The sequence below is a fragment of the Ischnura elegans genome, chromosome 3, assembly GCF_921293095.1.
Source record: "Ischnura elegans chromosome 3, ioIscEleg1.1, whole genome shotgun sequence".
NCBI lineage: Eukaryota > Metazoa > Arthropoda > Insecta > Odonata > Coenagrionidae > Ischnura > Ischnura elegans.
This window is the reverse complement of record NC_060248.1, coordinates 134,849,182-134,867,798: the sequence shown is the minus strand read 5'-3', so window position 1 is coordinate 134,867,798 and position 18,617 is coordinate 134,849,182. Positions and strand designations below refer to the sequence as shown.

Here is an 18,617-nt window from a genome sequence, read left to right as displayed (position 1 = left end):
AAAACGCCATTATTGGCGACGTTTGCCATGAAGTTGATATTCAATACCTTGATACCTATATATTGGATTGTAGATATTACAAGAGTGTACTTGATAATGACGCCTCAGCGTCGAAACGCGTCGTACGAATAAATTTTTCCTGTGAAAAGATACCAAGGTTGTACATTTTCATTTCAATACCTTATTTTACGCAACCAAGATTCTCGGTACGTAGTGAAGATAACCTTGTCGCATTCCAAAACGGCCCCAAAAATACGATAAGCAACCAGTACAATAGAATGTATAATAATTATTTAAACTCATTCGAGTGAACATTTTGGAGTTCCGTATCCATTAACTGACTTATGATTATTTCTTAAACCGTTCTGTCATATTCTGTTATTATATGCGTTTCTATTCCATATATATTAAAGAATTTTCGTTTTCTCGAGCAAACGAATCAGACTGAACTTGGCCATTGTATGCTGGCGCTTAGAAGACAGTTCCAAAACAAATGATGACGTACCTATATAAATCGCATGGAGTCGTTCAAAAAGAATTGCAAACGTATGAAAAGCAGTTACACATGAATCTTTTCATTATACAGCAGTTACACATGACTCTTCTCAGTACACAGCAGTTACAAAACGAAATATGACGTCCTGTCGAATCGTTCAAAAGGAGTTCCAAATGTGTAGAAAGCAGTTGCATACGAACACACTCTGTACAAAGGAGTTCGAAGGGAGATTACCAATTCCTTCATATTTCCAATGTTTGGTACAAATGAGTGGAAATGAGTTCCACAGCAGTTCCATCACGTATTTTGGTGTTTCAAAACAGTTTCAAAAGGGTTCCAAAGCAGTTGCAAAGCAAAACTTTTTATCTGAGTCCGTATGTAGTTCCCATGGCAGTAACAATCAATTTGAGAGAAATCCATGGTGTTCCAGAAGCAACTGCTTAGGCCCGTGCCACTGCCTCCATCAGAAGGCAAAGGCGGACTCCCCAGCAGCTCTCGAGTTGGTGTTCCGAGGTGCTCGGCGGTCGAACGAGCGATTCAGCTGCAGAGGCATTCAACTTCGCCCGCGGCAGCCGACCGAGTCGCTGCTTTCTCTAGCTGATAAGAGCCGAGGCTAGGCATCGAAAAGAGGACCGTCCAACCGACTGCAATGGTCGTCGTGGGTGTTTCACCGCCAGGGGTCGAGTACGTGGGTTTCTCCGATCGCGTGTTTCATTGCGAGCGAGTCGGACGAAGGGGAAGCATGTCTTTTTCTCAAGTGGCTGCAGACGAACCCAAGCGGGCGTGATATCATCGGCGCCACGTGGTGGCTGGAGCTCCTCAGGATGTATCGCCTTGGGCCGGCACGCCTCACTGCGTTTCGTGATCACCTCAGGATCCGACAGAGGTGAGCTGTTGAGATTTTGTCTCTCCATTTAGCAGCCTTTAACTCCCCCCCCCCCCCCGAAATTAGTTCCATTCAGGTAACCTTCGCTTGCAGTGAGAGATAAGTTTTATTTATGTACATTAGGTTGTACAAAGTTAGTAAAGTTTTTCAAACAACAATTAAGCCTGAATAGTATTAATAAGCATTTAAATCACAATTGATGTCGAAAAAAAGAGTAAACATTTAGTGGTCAGCTGCACACGGCTAAAGAGATGTTGACTCCAACCGGAAGAGATGCTGGAAGAGACGGCGTTTAAAGGAACCTATAAGTGTTGCAGATTTCGACAGGGAGCTCGTTCCAAATAATAAGCCGTAGAGAGTTGGAAAGATTGCCGATAGGTGAAGAAAGATTTCGTGCTTTCCCGGCGAATGGACTTGGTAAAGAGTTCTCGGGATCGCCACCGGGTCAGGAACTCCATATCTGCCAACGTTTCGATGTCCGACTCGGTCATCGTCCTCAGGGCTGTCCTCAGGGCTGGGTTCACAGCCCTGAGGACGATGACCGAGTCGGACATCGAAACGTTGGCAGATATGGAGTTCCTGACCCCGATCCCGAGAACTCTTTACCTTGCCGATAGGTGTCAGTACGAAACTGAGGGATATTGAGGCGTCGTGGTGTCACAATTCGCAGCGACGAAGAGACAGAGATTTGGTATTAATAGGTGAGCGCTTCACGTATTTAGTCTCGGTATTAGAATTCAGGGGCAGGGTAAATTTTCAGTGAAAAAATATTACAGACTTTCAAACCCCCTGTAATACTTGATCTGAGGTTTCCGCGGCGGTTTTTCATGAGAGTTCCGGCTTCGCGTTAAGTTGTCCATAGGTGACCACATTTTCTCCAGCCATCCTGCTGACGTCTTTAGATCCTAGGCTAATCCGAGAAGCTATAGAGATAACTTATAATCCCGAGAACTGCAACAGAGAAGACGGCTACACATTTGCCAAAACATATATGAGGGTATTCAAAATTAATGACCAATCAGAGTCCACCTGAGAACCAACCAATCAAAACCGACCTCCGATCCTCGGAGTACCGATATAAGACGGCCATATTTATGCATCGTTACTTTTGACCTGAAGACTCCAGCTGTCAGGATGGATGGAGAAACTGTCGTCACCTATGGAGAAAATGAACGCGGAGGAACGCCCGAAGCCGAGACCCCCTCTGAAGTTTTTTCCATTCGGGTATCCTTAGCTTACAATGACTTGTGAGATTTATTCTTCGGTGAGTGCTACCTCATTGTTTGGTAGCCAAGAGATGAAGAGGGTACAAACCCCCCCCCAGAAAATCTTTTCTTGAGGTATCCTTTGCTCACTATGACCTGGGAAAACGTACCACAGCCGGTCGTATTTCTTGAAAATTACGCGACCTAAAGTGGCAGACCCTTTTCTTCATTCACCTGCCTGAATATGAAATGCTAAAATTTTACCTCAGTGCTTTATCAGATTTAATTTTTAAATATGAGTTACAGGTAAATGCTGATTAGATTCTAAGCAGGATACCGTCAAAATGTCGGGCTGATAACGTAACTTCGAAACAAATTCGTCAGAAATTCAGACCGTGGGTGATTGAGAATGATGTGTTCCTCTGCCAATTAGTGATCGCAGTTCAAACTAATAAAGATAGGAAATTAAGATTCAAAGTATTTTTGCGTGCTGGGTGCGCTGATGCGCGATGATTGGTTTAATGCTTGTTTACGGTTGATTATGCTTCTTTTTAGGGATGGACGGATCCAGGATTTTTCTCGTATCCGGATTCGGATCGGATCCTTGATTTTCGGAGCCGGATCTTTCGGATCGGATATTTTCGTATCCAAATGCATTTTCAAATTCCTGAGATTCCCCCGATGATTGCTCAATCTCTTGGGAAGAGTCACACTATGTGCCAGTCGTATTTTGCCTTATTTATTTTCCACGGCTGAAATTTTCCTACGTAACCTCTGCGAGAGCTTTCAAACAAAACAGTTCATGAGTAGGACAAGAATCGCATGCGACGGCGCATTCGAAGAGAGAATCGGAACTCTTTCCACCCTTTTTGGGCGTTGTATTCACTGAAGTTGCAATTTAAAATTTCGGATCCAGCTCCGATGTCTTGCGCGACTTTGTATCCGATGTATCCGATGAAGGGCAATATCCGCGGATATTTGGATCCGATGTATCCGAACCGACCATCCCTACTTCTTTTCAATTCATGTGAATGAATCTGCTTCGCTTCTGTTCTGGACTCGGGAAAATGATCGGTTTCTTGAAACCGTTACCTCTGGCCAGGGGCCGTATTCTGTAACTCCAAACCGATCGGTGCGGCACCGATTCGTCGGGTGCGACGTCACACCGACTCCCGGCAAGAAGTGGTGCGATTCTGTATGAACCCGATCGGTGCGGCACCGGCGTGAGGACGGGAGATCGTCGGTAGCCGTGCCGACAGCAAAAAGGTGTCGGTACGGCCACCGACTAGTGGGTTTTATGAAGCGCATTGTACGTTTTATTTTGTTTTTACCTCATCTCCGAGTAAATAATGAGGTTTGCTGCAATGTTATCTTTTTCTGCCCCTTCGAATACGCCTCTATAATTCACTGTGTCGTCATCTATATTGATTACCTTGACAGAAATATAAGATATTGGTTAGTAAACTTGAGGTTTGCTAACATATAATGACTTTCTCTCATTTATATTACCACTTTCACTCACTTGTAATAGGCTTTATTTCTCTCTATCATCATTTATTTACTCCTTTGACATAAAAAATATATTTTAGATTAAATATGAGTTTTGCCGCAATGTTATCACTTTATCTCACTCTGAATAGGCAACTATTATTTCACTCAATCATCATTTGGCGTTTCTCTCGGCATAGAAATAAGATCTTTTTATTTAAGTATGAAGTTTGCCACAACGGCATCAGTTTATTTCATTTGTTACAGGCAACTATATTTCATTTCATCGTCAGCCATTGATTCCCTTGACGATAAAAGAAGATTTTTGTTAATAAGTATGAGGATTGCCGCAATATTATCATTTTCTCTCACTTGGAATGCGCAACTTAAACATATGTATTTTCTTTTAATTACACCCAGCTCCATATTTTTATAACAATTTCCTAACTTGTTCCTCCAATATGACATTTACATTTGCTTTTGAATCCTACGTTCACGTTCCATGGTATGTTATTTTCGTCTGCTACGGTGCCAATGGCATAACCTTCCGTTGATAACATTTAGACGGAACTTACTTAATGACAACTATTTTACCAAATCATGAATAAATAGCAATATACGGAACCAATATTTAAAAGAAGCTACGATCTCAAGGATAGTTTCAATAATTCATTCCAGCAACAACAATCTCCATCACATACAAACTATATTGTGATGTTGTAATATTGTTTCCTTCGATTCTGTAGGTAAAGCATTACTACCACATATTATATAAGCATTGTTAACAACTAGCAATAAGCAAGCAGTTAATAATCTAGCAATAAGTCGTAATTTCCGCAAATAAAAAGATTGAGAATGACGACAATAACTAACTGTGCCAATGAGTCTTCACTTGTTTTTACCCTTCTTTCATTGGTGGAGACACGTTAGATGACTTTCAACTTCGGATATATTCGGATTTTCCCTGTTTGGGAAGGAGGGGGAACCGTACCGACTGGTTTGATACCGACGACCATACTGAATCGCTGAATTTGCCGTCGTCGGTATGGAAACCGTCGTCGGTACGGAATGGTGTGCTGTCGGTGCAGGGGCGGCTCCAGCCGGGGGGCGCGGGGGGCGCGCGCCCCCCCCTGGGCGGTCACTGAAGGATTTTTTTTGCTGCTTGCAATCTCCTCTTACCTACCTACCGAAGCGCATGTGGCCAAAGTCACCCCCAGCGCAGCGGATGTGGCCAAATTCCACAGTACATACATTCTTCCTTCCTATAGCCAGAAAGAGTTTTTCTCTAAGTTGAGATGTTCCGAATAATTTGTTTCACTATCGGTAGGCAAGTTTATTTTCTTTGTAGAAAATTTCTGCAACTATATATTCCTTAGATCTTGCCAGATCTATGATTCGAATTTGAAAGTCTGCAACTCCGACAACAGATTCATCGATCGTTTCCACTCGTGTGCACGGTCAAGCAGCACAAAGGTGGAGCGCAGGTATGTTTTGCTGGCCTGCTGTTTAAAGTTGGAGCTCTGTACAATTACGAGCAAAATTGTTGAAGATTTCCTCTGACCACACATTCTAAAGACTTTCTCTCTGAAACGCTTGGAGTAATTCATCAATCACACGTGAGCTTGGACAGTTTCATTCGTGTTGGGGTTGTATTCTTTTTTTATGTCATCAAACTGATTTCTCTTTCTTTGTGTACGCGTAGATTTAAGTTTATTTGCATAGATATGCAAAATGGATAGGTGGCTAATAAGGAAGAAGCCTCGGCTAGAAAATGATTCAAAGGAACAAGATTCTATATCTCTTCCCGCGACTTTTTAAAGCATCAAGTAAACGTAATAAAACCGTTGTTGATATCTTAGGTCATCAAATGACTGGTAACTGCGAGACTAGATGGGTAGAAAGGCATAAAGCTATTGTTAACTTTTAGAGACGACTTACCTGATATTGCCAAAGCTCTCGAAAAAGTGTCAAAGTGGGATGATTATAAAACGGCAACTAAAGGAAAATATTTATTGTTATCAATTTGTAATTGTGAATTCATTATAACTGTATATAGTCTGAGTGATGTTTTGAGTGCAACTTATATCTTAAGCAGATATTTGCAAAATGAGACTGTAGATGTTTTTCGAGCTAAAAAAAAGTTGACCAAACTTTTGAAGTACTAAAGGATAAGCGGACGAACTCTTATAAAATTTTCTCTGGAATTTTTGCAAAGGCTAAGAAAATTATGGAGGAAATGGACATTCAAATCCACATTCCACGTGCAGCCAATCGGTAAAAGAACCGAGCAAATTACCCGGCTACCAATGATGAATATGATATAATCGCGTATTGGGAAAAAAATCATCTATATTCCCATCTTAGATTACGTAAATACGGATATCAAGGACAGATTTGCTGGAGAGTCAATAGTGCTTCAAGTTGAATATACTAAGCCTGCTGCCTGAATCCCAGCTATTTTCATGGAAATAAAAAATTCGGACTCGTTAGAAAGCATGCTTGAAAAAATATGAGATAAATATGCGCCGTTATTGAAAAAAGAGTACAATGTTAACGGAATTTGATAATGAGATCACTTTTTTGAAAAAAAAGTCCGGAATTTAATGACATGAAATCAATGAAAACTGCCATGGAACTTTACATGAAATGTGATGAAAATGATTATCCTCTGTTGAAAATCCTGTATCAAACTTTGGTGACCCTACCCATTTCTGCTGCTACGGCTGAACGGAGCTTTTCAGATTTGAGAAGACTGAAAACTTGGCTCAGAACAAGGATGAATGAAGATCGATTGACTGGGTTGGCGTTGTTATATATTCACAGAAACATAAACATTAATTCTGACAATGTAATCAATCGGTTTGCTAGTCAGAAAAATAGAAGATGTGAATTCTTATTATGATGCATAAAATTTTATCGGCATTTTATTTCAAAAATATTTTATGGTCATTTTACTTCTAAATTTTAATGTAAGTTCATGTTAAAAAACCATGTTACTCCATGGTTCCTGTAGATTGCATGCATAGATGCACATGATTGTATTTTTAAATACCTGATAATAATCTCTATAATAACTTCTCAAAAATATTTTCCAAGATATTCAAATGAAATGCGGCATATGATTTTAAAGTCGACTTCAGTTGTATTTTCTTCTTGATCAATCATACAGTAGTTCCTGAAATCCAAAAGTTAAATACTTATGGGTAAAATTGGAATTGAATATATTGAAGTGAAAATTTCATTTCGCCCGCTAAGCACTTTTCTCAAGGGGTATAAAATGCGAACTCGCATCACGTACCGTAGACTACCCTCTATTTATAAATGTTATGCTTACGTCTGCTTTTTCTCTCTCAATTTTTTTATCTACAGCGATGGGGTTTGCTGTATTTGGTGTGGATTCTCTGTTTTCATGATTTGATCATGATTGAAAGTGCATAAATAATACATGAGTCGTAAATTATATTCACAATTTTCCCATAAAATTGCACGGCGTTTTTTTTCTCGCCCTGTTTCCCTCAACTCTCCATCGAAATATACGATTCGAACGTCTATTCAAAGCTTGTGTCTCCCGCTTGGAACGAAAAATATGCATATCGTTTGAAATTCCATACGTAAATCGGAAATTACTTCTACAACTTTTTCCATAAAATAACACGGGTTTTTGCAATTTTCTCGGTGTATTCGGTGTAATTCGCTCATTAAAACCAAACAATTTGTGCCAATTGCTTCATTCTTTCTCAACTATAATGCCGAAACTCCTATCTTAATTTGACACTTGTATGCCACATCATCTGGTTAATGATTATTTTTTACCTTTGATTACTTTTTACCTTTGAACGAAACTCGTAGTACTTTTAATGCTACTTCCATTGTTGTCCGAGAGTCGTTCCCAATGTAAACACGAACGTCTCATCACCGTCGTCACACCGATTTCTGGCTTTTTTCCATCTACCACAGCACCGTTGTCCTCGTCCTTTTTCCATTATATGTTCCTATCCCTTTCTCTCCTTACCTCTGAATTTATATGTATGTTTGCGCTTAAGGCACCGTGTGAATGAATGGAGTAGTATATACATATATACAAATAAATTCACAGGTAAGGAAAGAGGAACATGTAATAGAAAAAGGACGAGGACAACGGTGCTGTGGTAGATGGAAGAAAGCCAGAAATAAGAGGGTAAAAATGCGGCCTGACTGGGACTCGAACCCAGAACCTTATGGTTGCCGGCCAGGTGCTCTACCAGTTGCGCTACCAGGACACTTAGATTTACCATGATTTATATATATATATATATATATATACAGAGAGAGAGGGAGAGAGTGGGGGGGAGAGGGGAGGGGTAAGCAGCCCGTCGCGCCCCCCCCTCAAGGAAATCCTAGAGCCGCCCCTGTGTCGGTGGGCTGGGAAGGGAAACCGACCGCTGCGGTATCGACGAAATACAGAATACGGCCCCAGGGTGGAGTTGGAGTTAGTCAGAATCGTATTTCATAGAGAAGCAGCAACTTAAAAACATCCGACAACTTGTCTTGACAACTGTGTGTGGAACTGCATTGAATACCGATGAGAACTCTGTCCATCCGCCGAGGGAATGAAATAAGAAAACATGATTGACTGCAATGCGGGAAATACAGCGTGCGAGTTAACTCTTCCATTGAAAAAACTTTTTAATTTTCACATGTACACACGAGGGGGTGAGGAGCCTATGGGTACAGGTGATGTTTTTTCTAAGCAGAGTTAGGCTATGAAGCTGTTTGAAGAAATGCACAAAATTTGGTTGCCAAGGGATACGAGTTAGTCTCTGCTCTGTGCGGGCATCGAGTGGAAAATGAAAGGCACCGCAAAATATCTTATTGATCTCGTTTGTTTTCTCTACCTAATTCCTGTACCTATCTAACTCTGTTCAGAAATAAATCACCTACACCCCCTGGCTCCTCGCCCCCACAATATGTAATTTGGACGATCGCGTCATTTTCTCTCCACAAACAGTCTGTTTCTCCTCAAACAACCTTCCCCCACCTTCGGCCCTTATCCTCCCGCCCCCTTCTCTCCTAGCTAGGCGTTTCTTACGGTCGTGTTCTCTTGGCGAAAGCATTCGGCGTCGCGAATAATAGACGATTCTGGAAGATTAGCAGAATCTCTTCTTAAACTGGTTGTCGTGGGTGGAATGGTGGCGCCTGCGGGTGAATCTCTCAGGGTTTTCGACCCCAGCAGCGAAGAAATGTACCGTGTGCACTGTGCCAGTTGTTCGCGCCGTTGGTAATGGAGGAGGGGGCGGGGGCGTTATCAGTTGTTAATGCTAATACTCGCTGCGTATAATGTATTAGTAAATAATGACGAGATCTTTGCATATGCATTATTTTACCAAAATTGAACCTAGTTAATAGAAATACGTTTCGTTTAGAGTGAAAATTTGAAATTAATTTAAGGAGATGGAGACGGTAACGCGCTTCCTTATTCATTTTTTGTGTTTTCCTTTGTCAGAACAACAACAAATACAGTGAAGCGTTCCCATTCGTGAAGGAAGATATTCGTAACTCGACATAGGAGGGTGGGGTAGCAACCGCACCTCTACCCCTCCCCTCCCCCGGTCCATTGATCGCCGCCTCTGACACACAGAACATTCCACCACAAACACACGCACAAGAGGAGACTTCAACGGCCGACCCCCACGATAGCAGGGCGGTGCAAGCTGGAAGATTCCTGAAATTTTCTCCTTTTGGAGAGAAAAAAATTAAGAATTAGATAATTAGGAATTGTATCATTTCCAGCAACATTAGAACCTAGTTTTGGGCGCTGAGCACCAATTCATGTGAATTGCCAGGAAAATGTTTCTTTTTTATTCGTTGCCTTGTTCGCGAGTTCACTTCGAGGAATTGTGACATGATAGAATCAAAAATAAATGTTTTCATGTTCCACACAGTTTTTGTTATAACCTCCGCAGGTTTAGATCTTTTCAGCTCATTATCAAGGCCTCTGCTACCTTTTACCTGAGAAGCTCGAAACCGCTTTTGTTTTCAATTGGAAAATATATAAAACTGATAGATGATGGTGATCATAAAGGAGGACTTAGTCTGCATAGGCTGTCGCCCGATTGATTCGTGATTCTGCCTATTCCTGTAGCATTATTTATTCTAATAAATATTTTTTTTGCTGTTTTATGAAAGTTAAGTATAAACATGGCGTGAAAAATACTATAAGAGATCTTCAGATTTTCGAACATTGGGATCAATTCTCTTTGGAATACTTTCATTTATGGATACTCAGGTTACAACTAAATTATTGGATAACAATTGGTTTCAGTGATTTTTGGTCTTAAGGAAAAGTCAGTCCTCTTCCCTATATCATTTATATACAGTTTGCCTTCACGTGTAAATGGCAGGCTTATCCAGCAGCAATGTTTCCTTGTACTGTATTGAAGTCCAAACCTCTCACAATGTGTTGAGAGGAGGTGGACCTTAGAGAATTTTTTTATATCATCTGTTCTCAAATTATTAGGTATTAAAATCTAGATTATTAATATTTCCAATTCTTTTCTTAATAGTTACAACATACTGTTAGAGAAGTTACACAGCTACTTTTGAATTTTTTTGTGATTTCAAAATTATCGTGTATTCAAATGCTTTATTTTTAACAGTAATTTTATCAAATAATGACCTGATTTTTTTCAATTCCGTCCGAAAATTAAAAATCAGCAAGTGGCGAATCTAAAAACATTAAGCCGTTAAATTATCCCTATTGAAGCTGAATTTTCTGGGCTTTTGGAATCAGTAGTTGCCATTCTCCTCTAAGAAGATTCAGCCTCATGGTATAAAAAATGTGTAGTAGACTACAAGAGGGGACTGGGTTAAAGTTTTGTGGTATTTTCGAGTTTCTTTTATCGTGCTTTCTCAGTCTTGGAATAATTTTCGGGTTGGTTTCTTCATCTGCTGTGATAGTGACGTGCATTTATTTTAATTTCTTGAATATTTTAATTATTAATTATTCTATGAATAATTTGGCTGATGAACTCCCATTCTCGGGAAATATGGGTGGAGTTGAAGACTTACCGAATTTTGTTGCTTGAATGTGCTGGAAGTATTTGGGCTTTCAGGATAGAATAGGGGCTAAAAATCATGAACTATTTCTCATTATATGCAAATTACCCATAGGTGATCTAAATGTGGCGTAGACAATGCTGAACTGCATTAAATTTAATTAATCTGTGTATGATTAAGTATTGTTTGAGGTATTGTACCGTTTAAAGTTATTCATTGTACTAATATATCATATCTCATCTTCAATTGCTCTCTTTTAATTTGGGTTCCTCGTTTTAGAGTGTGAAATTTACAATTAGCTTAAGCGTCTGTTTCCCTTCTTTACGTTCATCACTTCGGGGTTATGTTTTAAGGAAGGAGTGTATTATGGCGAATAGTGAATTGATGAGGGAGACGCAGTTGAGGCGATGGCAATAGAAATGGAAATGGATGGGGAAATGATCTTTCACGTTGAGAACACTCGTCGTGAAAAAAATGAGGGGTTTTTGTTTTTACTGGATTTGTCCTTATTTTGGCGGTGGAACTGAAGCAGTGGATGTAAGCGATGCCAATGATGTTGAAGCCGTTGTTGACCCTATGAATTTTAGCTGCACATATGGTAATTAGAAGTTCTACTACTCAGGAAATAATGAGTGAATTCTGTCAGCGATTGATCTCTTTTAAATCCTTTTGACCCGACGTTTTCTAGATTGACTTTGGATAGATGCGTTAGTTGTAGAGACTAATTTCATTTGCATCGAAAATGCGACTTCATTTCTGAAGTTGCGAGTGGAGAATGAGCACATTGTGGTGAGAGTGCTTTTGTCAAGGTATGGGGGTTCGCTTTGTGGGCGAAGGAATTTGATTATGAATAAGAAGACTCATGGTTATAAAAAATGCTGCGTTTATTTTTTGGGCTTGATTTTCTCCCTCTTATTTTTTGTACAAAACATTGCAGAGAAATATATATTACTATTCAGGCCGAGCATTTCTTCAATTGCTTGAGTGGCAGTGGCACGCAAACAATGACCCAGTGAAGAAGGGGGCGCGGAAAGGGGCGGCCGTTGGCGGGGTGGTCGAGTCAGGGCTGCGGGTGGCCGGAAGCGAATTGGAGGAGGCGAGCTCCCTATCCTCCGCGCCAGCCATCCCTCCCCAGGTCGACTGCTCCCCCCCTCCGACGCCCAAAGCGCCCCCTTCCAACACAGACACACACCGCGATGGACACGTGAGGAGACTTCAACGCCCGAATGGACACATGCGGAGACTTCAACGCCCCCCCCCCCCTCCGCCACGATAGCAGGAGGAAGGCACGGACAGGAAGATTACTCGCATGTTTTCCTCTCTCGGCGGGCAAAAGAAGAGCAAAAGGAGAAACTGGCAACTTAGTCCAACGTAGCTGACATCTCAGCGTAAGCGCATGTAGGGTGGCTGAGGACACGCCGTGGTTGCGCCAAGCGGTGAGGCTGAAGCTTCGGAGGATGCGATGGTCTTTTTTTTCTCTCTTGGGTTTTCATCAATTTCTGCGGCGCGTCCCTCGGTTGGCGTCTCTTTTGTTCTTTCTTCACTCTCTCACTTCCATCGAGTTCACCAAATAGATTCGTCCAGCAGCAGCGCCTTCGTCAAAAGGGGGAAGGGTGGTGGGAGGGGGAGGTGACGGGGCGAGGGAATTAGCAGTAGGGGTAGTTGGGGCAAGCGGCGGGGTGGACTCCAGCAGGGTACTCGCGGGCGTAGTGGGCGGCGTAGGGAAAGGCAAGGGTGTTGCAGTAGGGGTAGTTGGGGCAGGCAGCGGGGTGCACGCCGGCCGGGTACTCCCTGCCGGCATGGTAGAGGGGAGCGGCGGCGTAGGGCAGCACGGCGGACGGGTTGCCGCTGTGCAGGGCGATGAGCGAGTTGTCGCAGTCGGGGTAGTTGGGGCAGAGGGCCGGGTTCAGTCCAGCGGGGTATTTGTCGGCGACCGCGCACACGGCCACGGCGACGCAGGCGGCGAAGACGAACTGCCGAAGAGAGAGAGAATGTTTTAGTGAGGGAGGTGATTTACATTTGGGCAATGAAGGAACAAGGCGGGAAAACTGAGCGGACGTCAGTGATTACGGTATTGCCAGGATTAATGCCGAGAGCACGTGGCTGATAGAAAATCTGCTTTCCACAATAATCTCAACAGCTCATGGCACATTTATAAATGCATCCATACTAGAATATGAAGCAAGAACGCCAATAAAAATTTTGTTTTCTTTAGATGATACAATTTAGTAGATCCAGAAATATATCTCTTTTCAAATCCTTTCAAATTGGATGTCTGCATACTTTGGACCCCAATTAATTTCAGAGGGTGAGTAATTTTTAAGTTAGATCAGAAATAGGGTCTGTTAGTACCCCAGATGTAAAAAGTGATGGTGGAATTTTAAAGGAGATAAATTTAGAATGTTATAAAACCTGGTACGAAATTGATGACATTCACTATTTATTATTATGCGTGTAGTTAATAAACTTAAATTCTTTACAAAATCATATCTATAATTAAGTAATAAATACTTGTTTAAGAAGTCACTTATTTAGTATTAGGAATCATAAGTAAAGCAAATGCATGAATGCTGAAGTGCAAGAACAGTGTGTTTGTGATTATTTTTTTGAAAATCAATTGAGGCCATTGAAAATATTAAACGGAAGCAAAGTTTGCAATTTCTGAGCTCTGTATGTAATACCTCAATCGGATGCGTTTCGGACAATTTGAGGAAGAAGAACATCGGTGTGTTTCATTACAAGAAAATTTAATATTCAACTGAATATGAAAAATTTGATATTGAATTGGATTTTGAAAAATGTTAGTCGCGAAATTATCTGTCATTGGAGTAAAGGGCGGGGGCGGAGAGACTTGAGATATGCAGATCAATTATGGAATTGCGTCTCAGCGGGCAGGGCAAGTCAAACCGCAATGATGCGGTTGGGAATCCGATGCCAGAATGAAAATCCTTCGCTGCGCAATTCTAGCCGAGGAACGAGCGAAAACAAGCGAAGAAAGACTCGAAAGGTGAGTCGGAGGAGAAGAGGAGAATGCCGACTTACCAATTTGGCGAACATTTTGTCGGTTTGGTGGTGTGTTTAGCGGCTTGTCACTCCAAGTGCTCCTGGGCTGCTCTTGGCTGCTCAAGTCGTGCTTCTACCGGCGTCTGCCGCTCCTTATATACCCATCCAAGCAGCACATCCACTCCCGAGGGCCTTGCAGCGTCCCTGGGTGGGGGGGGGGGGGTTTGGCAAAGCAAAGCAAGGGATTGTGGGGAAGAGAGGCGTGGTTGTCACGTGACCCTCGCCCACTACCACACCCTTCCACCCCACCCACCGCCGCAAGAGGAGCAGCAGCAGCAGATGAGGACGGCGTCGCCCCTTCGGAAGAGGCGACGAGTGCAGACCGCCGCGGGGGGAGGGGCCCCCCCTCCCTCCCTCTCGGTCGCTGGAGAGAGACACACACGAGAGCCTTGGTCTCACTCCCAAGGTCTCCTTGCTTCGCAGAGGGCCCTCCGCCCTTCTCCACCCCACCCCATCCCATCCCACCTCTCGCCCTCATCTTCGAGGGCTTCCCAAAAACCTTCGAGAAACCGCGGGGGGATTATTCCGGACGAAACATTGCAAAATATTTGAAACGTCGTGGAGGAGATGATGAGGGTCCAGGTTTGGATGGAGCGCGTAATTAAGTAGTTGGAAGGAAAAAGTGTTCGATGAACGTGGGATGAGCGATAGTGTTGAGATAACTATTGGGAGGGGGGGGGGGCGGGTGATTCGCAAAGTGCTTCATGCAAATCAGACTCGACCGTACACTAATCGTGTTAGCAGCAGCTGCTGCTTACTGGTGGTCATTTGCGGAATACGGACGTACGGACTAGTGGTACTTTTTTCGATCATTTTTTAGGGTCATAAAATGTGCGGAATATGGGTGGGACCTGTAAGCCTACCTCCACCGGTCTAATACACTGGTAATTGTAGTAATTGCTGATACAAAGGAAGCTAGGCTTTGGCCGTGGACGATTTGAGATTGGCTTTCGGTATCCGTGGCATTCCGATCTTGATGGTCGCGGATGGATGCTTCAACTTTGCGCAAGTACAGAATGGGATCACAAGGTCTCTTCCAAACTTCCTTAAGAGTGAATGAGGCAAATTTTTTCTCAATTTTCAAATGCGTCTTTAATGTTCAAAGGTAAAATTCTCATTGCCTCAAAATTAAACAACTACAAGTTACAATTCCACGCATAAAAACGTGCAAGTTCTTTCTTGGGGAAGCAAAAATGTAAGTTTCTTGTGATTATATCGATGGCACGTAAAAACATACTTGAACTAGATGAGGGAATATGGTCAGAGGTGCGTAATATGACCGATTAATCTCTCCGAATGAAATCGGATTATGTTTGCGATAGAGCTTCTATCTCAGACATCTCCCACTACTAGGCATAAGCCGAGGGTGCCAATATTTATTCTAAAATCTGAAGAAATATTTTGGAGATAAGGGGAAGATTTCAAATCTCTTGGAGTGTATGGAGTAATCATTATCGCATTGTTCCCTCTACCCTAATTTTTCCTTCTTTTAATACTTGCGAAAAGATGAGACGTATTTTACAGTATTTGTCGCCGGTTTCTTCTCCGCTTATTCCAACCATATATCCATTATGAAAGGATACTGAGTATAAGTACTGGTGGTTATGAATTTAATTGATATATTTTACTTTCATCGAAATTGTGGCCATATTTGAGGTTCAAAAGAAGGAGAGTGTTACATCAGATTATATTAAAGCGATGGAAACGATATTCTAATCGACAGGGGGTGAGCAGTTGTAATCAATAATATATCGAACTCGGATGTCTAGAGGGTGGAAGTTCATTGAAATATAGTGTTAAATATAAATGATAAGTATAGCATCTAAACAATTGGTTAAACATTTTAAAGAGCCTTTGGAAGAAAAGTTACCTCCATAATCGAAAAAAAACAAGCTTGCAAAACCTAGAGCTATAGATTTGGAAATAAAACATAGAAAATACCGCACGCACAGCTGAAAACAGGAAATAACGTGGAGCAGGGAATGTAAATCTGGAACTTCTCAAATGTGACTCACGTAAGTGAAAAGAAATGCCAAGGGAGTTGTTTGAAAGGTGCCAAAATCGGGAACCCACCCTATGGAATGGAGAAACTATTATATCTTCAATATTTAAAAAAGGTTCCAGTAAAAAGAAAAAACTACCGGGGATAATCAGTAATAACCACGATCGGCAGGATATACTTAAGAATATTAAAAGATCCGATTGAAAAAGAAATAGAAGAACAACAGGCGGAACAATCTGTCTTCAGAGTGGGCAGGTCTTCAGTAGACAATATATTTACCATTGAAGTGGTGTCATTGACTATTTAAGTGCTGATAGACCTAAAAAAATCCTGTGAAAATGTACGCAGACGGAAACTATGAGAGGTGATGGAGCTCTTCGAAAATGATCCTACCTTAATTAAGGGAGCCATGGCCCTGAATGAAAACTATTATACAATAATAAAAATTGGAAGCCAACCAGATGGGGAGATAAAACGACGCAAGGTTTAAGAAAGGGATGTGATTTATGTATCTTCCGCGCTATTAAAAGTAAATCTTGACAGAGCCCTGCAAGTGTGCCAGAGGAAACGTTGATGTTTAGGCTGACTACGAGTGCTGGGAAATATTGAATATTTGGTGTACTTTGCAGACGACCAAATTCTGATTTCGGAAGACGCGACTGACCTGAGCTTCATGGTTAGGAAACCTAAGGATTCGCGTGAGCAGAATAGGCTCACTATTAACCCGGCAGTGGTCGCGTGGGCTGTCCCAGACACCCCAGCCTTATATAAGCGTTATTTTTTCTTGCTATTGGTACTGAAATGATCTATAACCTTCTCTAGCTGATTTTTTAAGCTTTCTGAGGATACCTGTAAAATATGATTATAAAATCAATGCAAGTTTTTAAGAAAAATTACTTTTGTCAAAGCTCTGCAGAGTGGGGTGTGGTAGACACCCACGCGACCGTTCTCGTTACGGTTTGCCGCCTAATATTTTTAGTCGCCTAAAATGTTTTTCAGCCATTTCCATTATATTTGATTGCTACTCTTCCTAAAACTCACTATGGAGGTTGTCTTTTTGCATTTTCGTGAATAAATATTTACATACCGGTAGCTTTTTTGCCTAAATTCATGTAAACAAATAGAAAGTTAGCAATTTCTAATAATTTTACAGTAATTTTTCTCGAAGTGAGCCACGAAGGAGAGATCATATAATACTTACAGCACGTACATTCAGTACGCTATGGATTCCTGCAGTCTTTCTGAAAAAAGGAAAAAGATGAGATACTTTGACTTTTGATTGAGAATTTGGAGGAGGAATTATTTGTTTCTGAAGTCAACCTTTTTAGATGACCTTAGAAATTTCGATGTTTTAGAAGTGATTTTTCAAAAGACTTCCTTCAATTACGTTAGTGCAGTACTAATTCACGAAAAACAATTGTTTACGTGTTTCCACGAATTTACCGTTGCAGATTGGCCTTATAATACTTATATTCATCGTTTTCAATTCATACTAGATGTCAGCCACCTCTCATATAAAAAATGGGCCAAGATAATTTGTCTTTTGAATGAATCTTTGAGAGAAGAAGATTGATTCTGATGAAAATACTGACAAAAAAGAAGAAGGGTGTGATATACCTGAGCATGACACTTACACTGAACAACACTCCAGAGATTATGAACTTTTGCAAAAGGGAAGGGACCTCGTGTATGTTGGGAAATATGGAGTTACAATGTGGAATACGCAGGAATCAAGACCAAGCATGAGAACATTTTAATTAAATTTTAAAATTTGTACAACTGTCTAGTTGATATGTGACTTTGTGGGGATGTTGTGTTTTTATTTTTTGTATATACATGTTACCACCTGGCCAGTTGCCAAATTGTAACTTATGCAATAATAATAATAATAATAACAACAACATAAAAGTGTAGCAATGTTACTGAGAGGTGTGGGCTTATTGGCAACTAAATTGGGTTCAGAACACCGATAGATTGTTTCGTGTGATGCTGATTGAACGAATGGCGGAGAAAAATGTAAATAGCACTAATATTTAGGTAGAGAGTGTCACTGAAAATTATTCTCATAAAAGAGATAACGGAACAGACAGGGAAGAGTTAGAATAATGCCTGATTGGAATTTTACTTTTAGCAGGAGAAAATAACACTGAGTAACAGAATTTATTAGATTTGTGGAACCATAGTGGATTAGGAGTGGAAATATGCAATTTCTCAATAAAATATAACATATTTCTCTTTTCCCCTTTATGTCGTCGTTTCGACAACGTCACTACTAGAGTAGAGGGAATGATAAGTGACAAATTAGCACCAAGTAGGAATGAATTTGAGTTGTTTGCTCGTAATACACGACACCATTATAGAATTGGGCCATGAGCAAAAGCTGATGAGCAGTTGGTTCCTTTTCAAAGAATATGTCCATTTAGGCAATATTTACCTTCCGAA

At 41.3% G+C, this 18,617-nt stretch overlaps 1 protein-coding gene across 1 annotated transcript; it reads right to left on the bottom strand.

Annotated features, from left to right (window-relative positions):
- Positions 1–11,975: 11,975 nt before the first annotated feature.
- On the bottom strand, positions 11,976–14,260 carry LOC124156613 (cuticle protein 1-like). The gene is made up of 2 exons (XM_046531257.1): positions 14,153–14,260; positions 11,976–13,083 (listed from the first exon to the last, which is right to left on the bottom strand). The coding sequence occupies exons 1-2, from the start codon at positions 14,165–14,167 to the stop codon at positions 12,757–12,759; spliced, it is 342 nt and encodes a 113-aa protein (XP_046387213.1). The 5' UTR covers positions 14,168–14,260; the 3' UTR covers positions 11,976–12,756.
- Between the last annotated feature and the right edge of the window lie 4,357 nt (positions 14,261–18,617).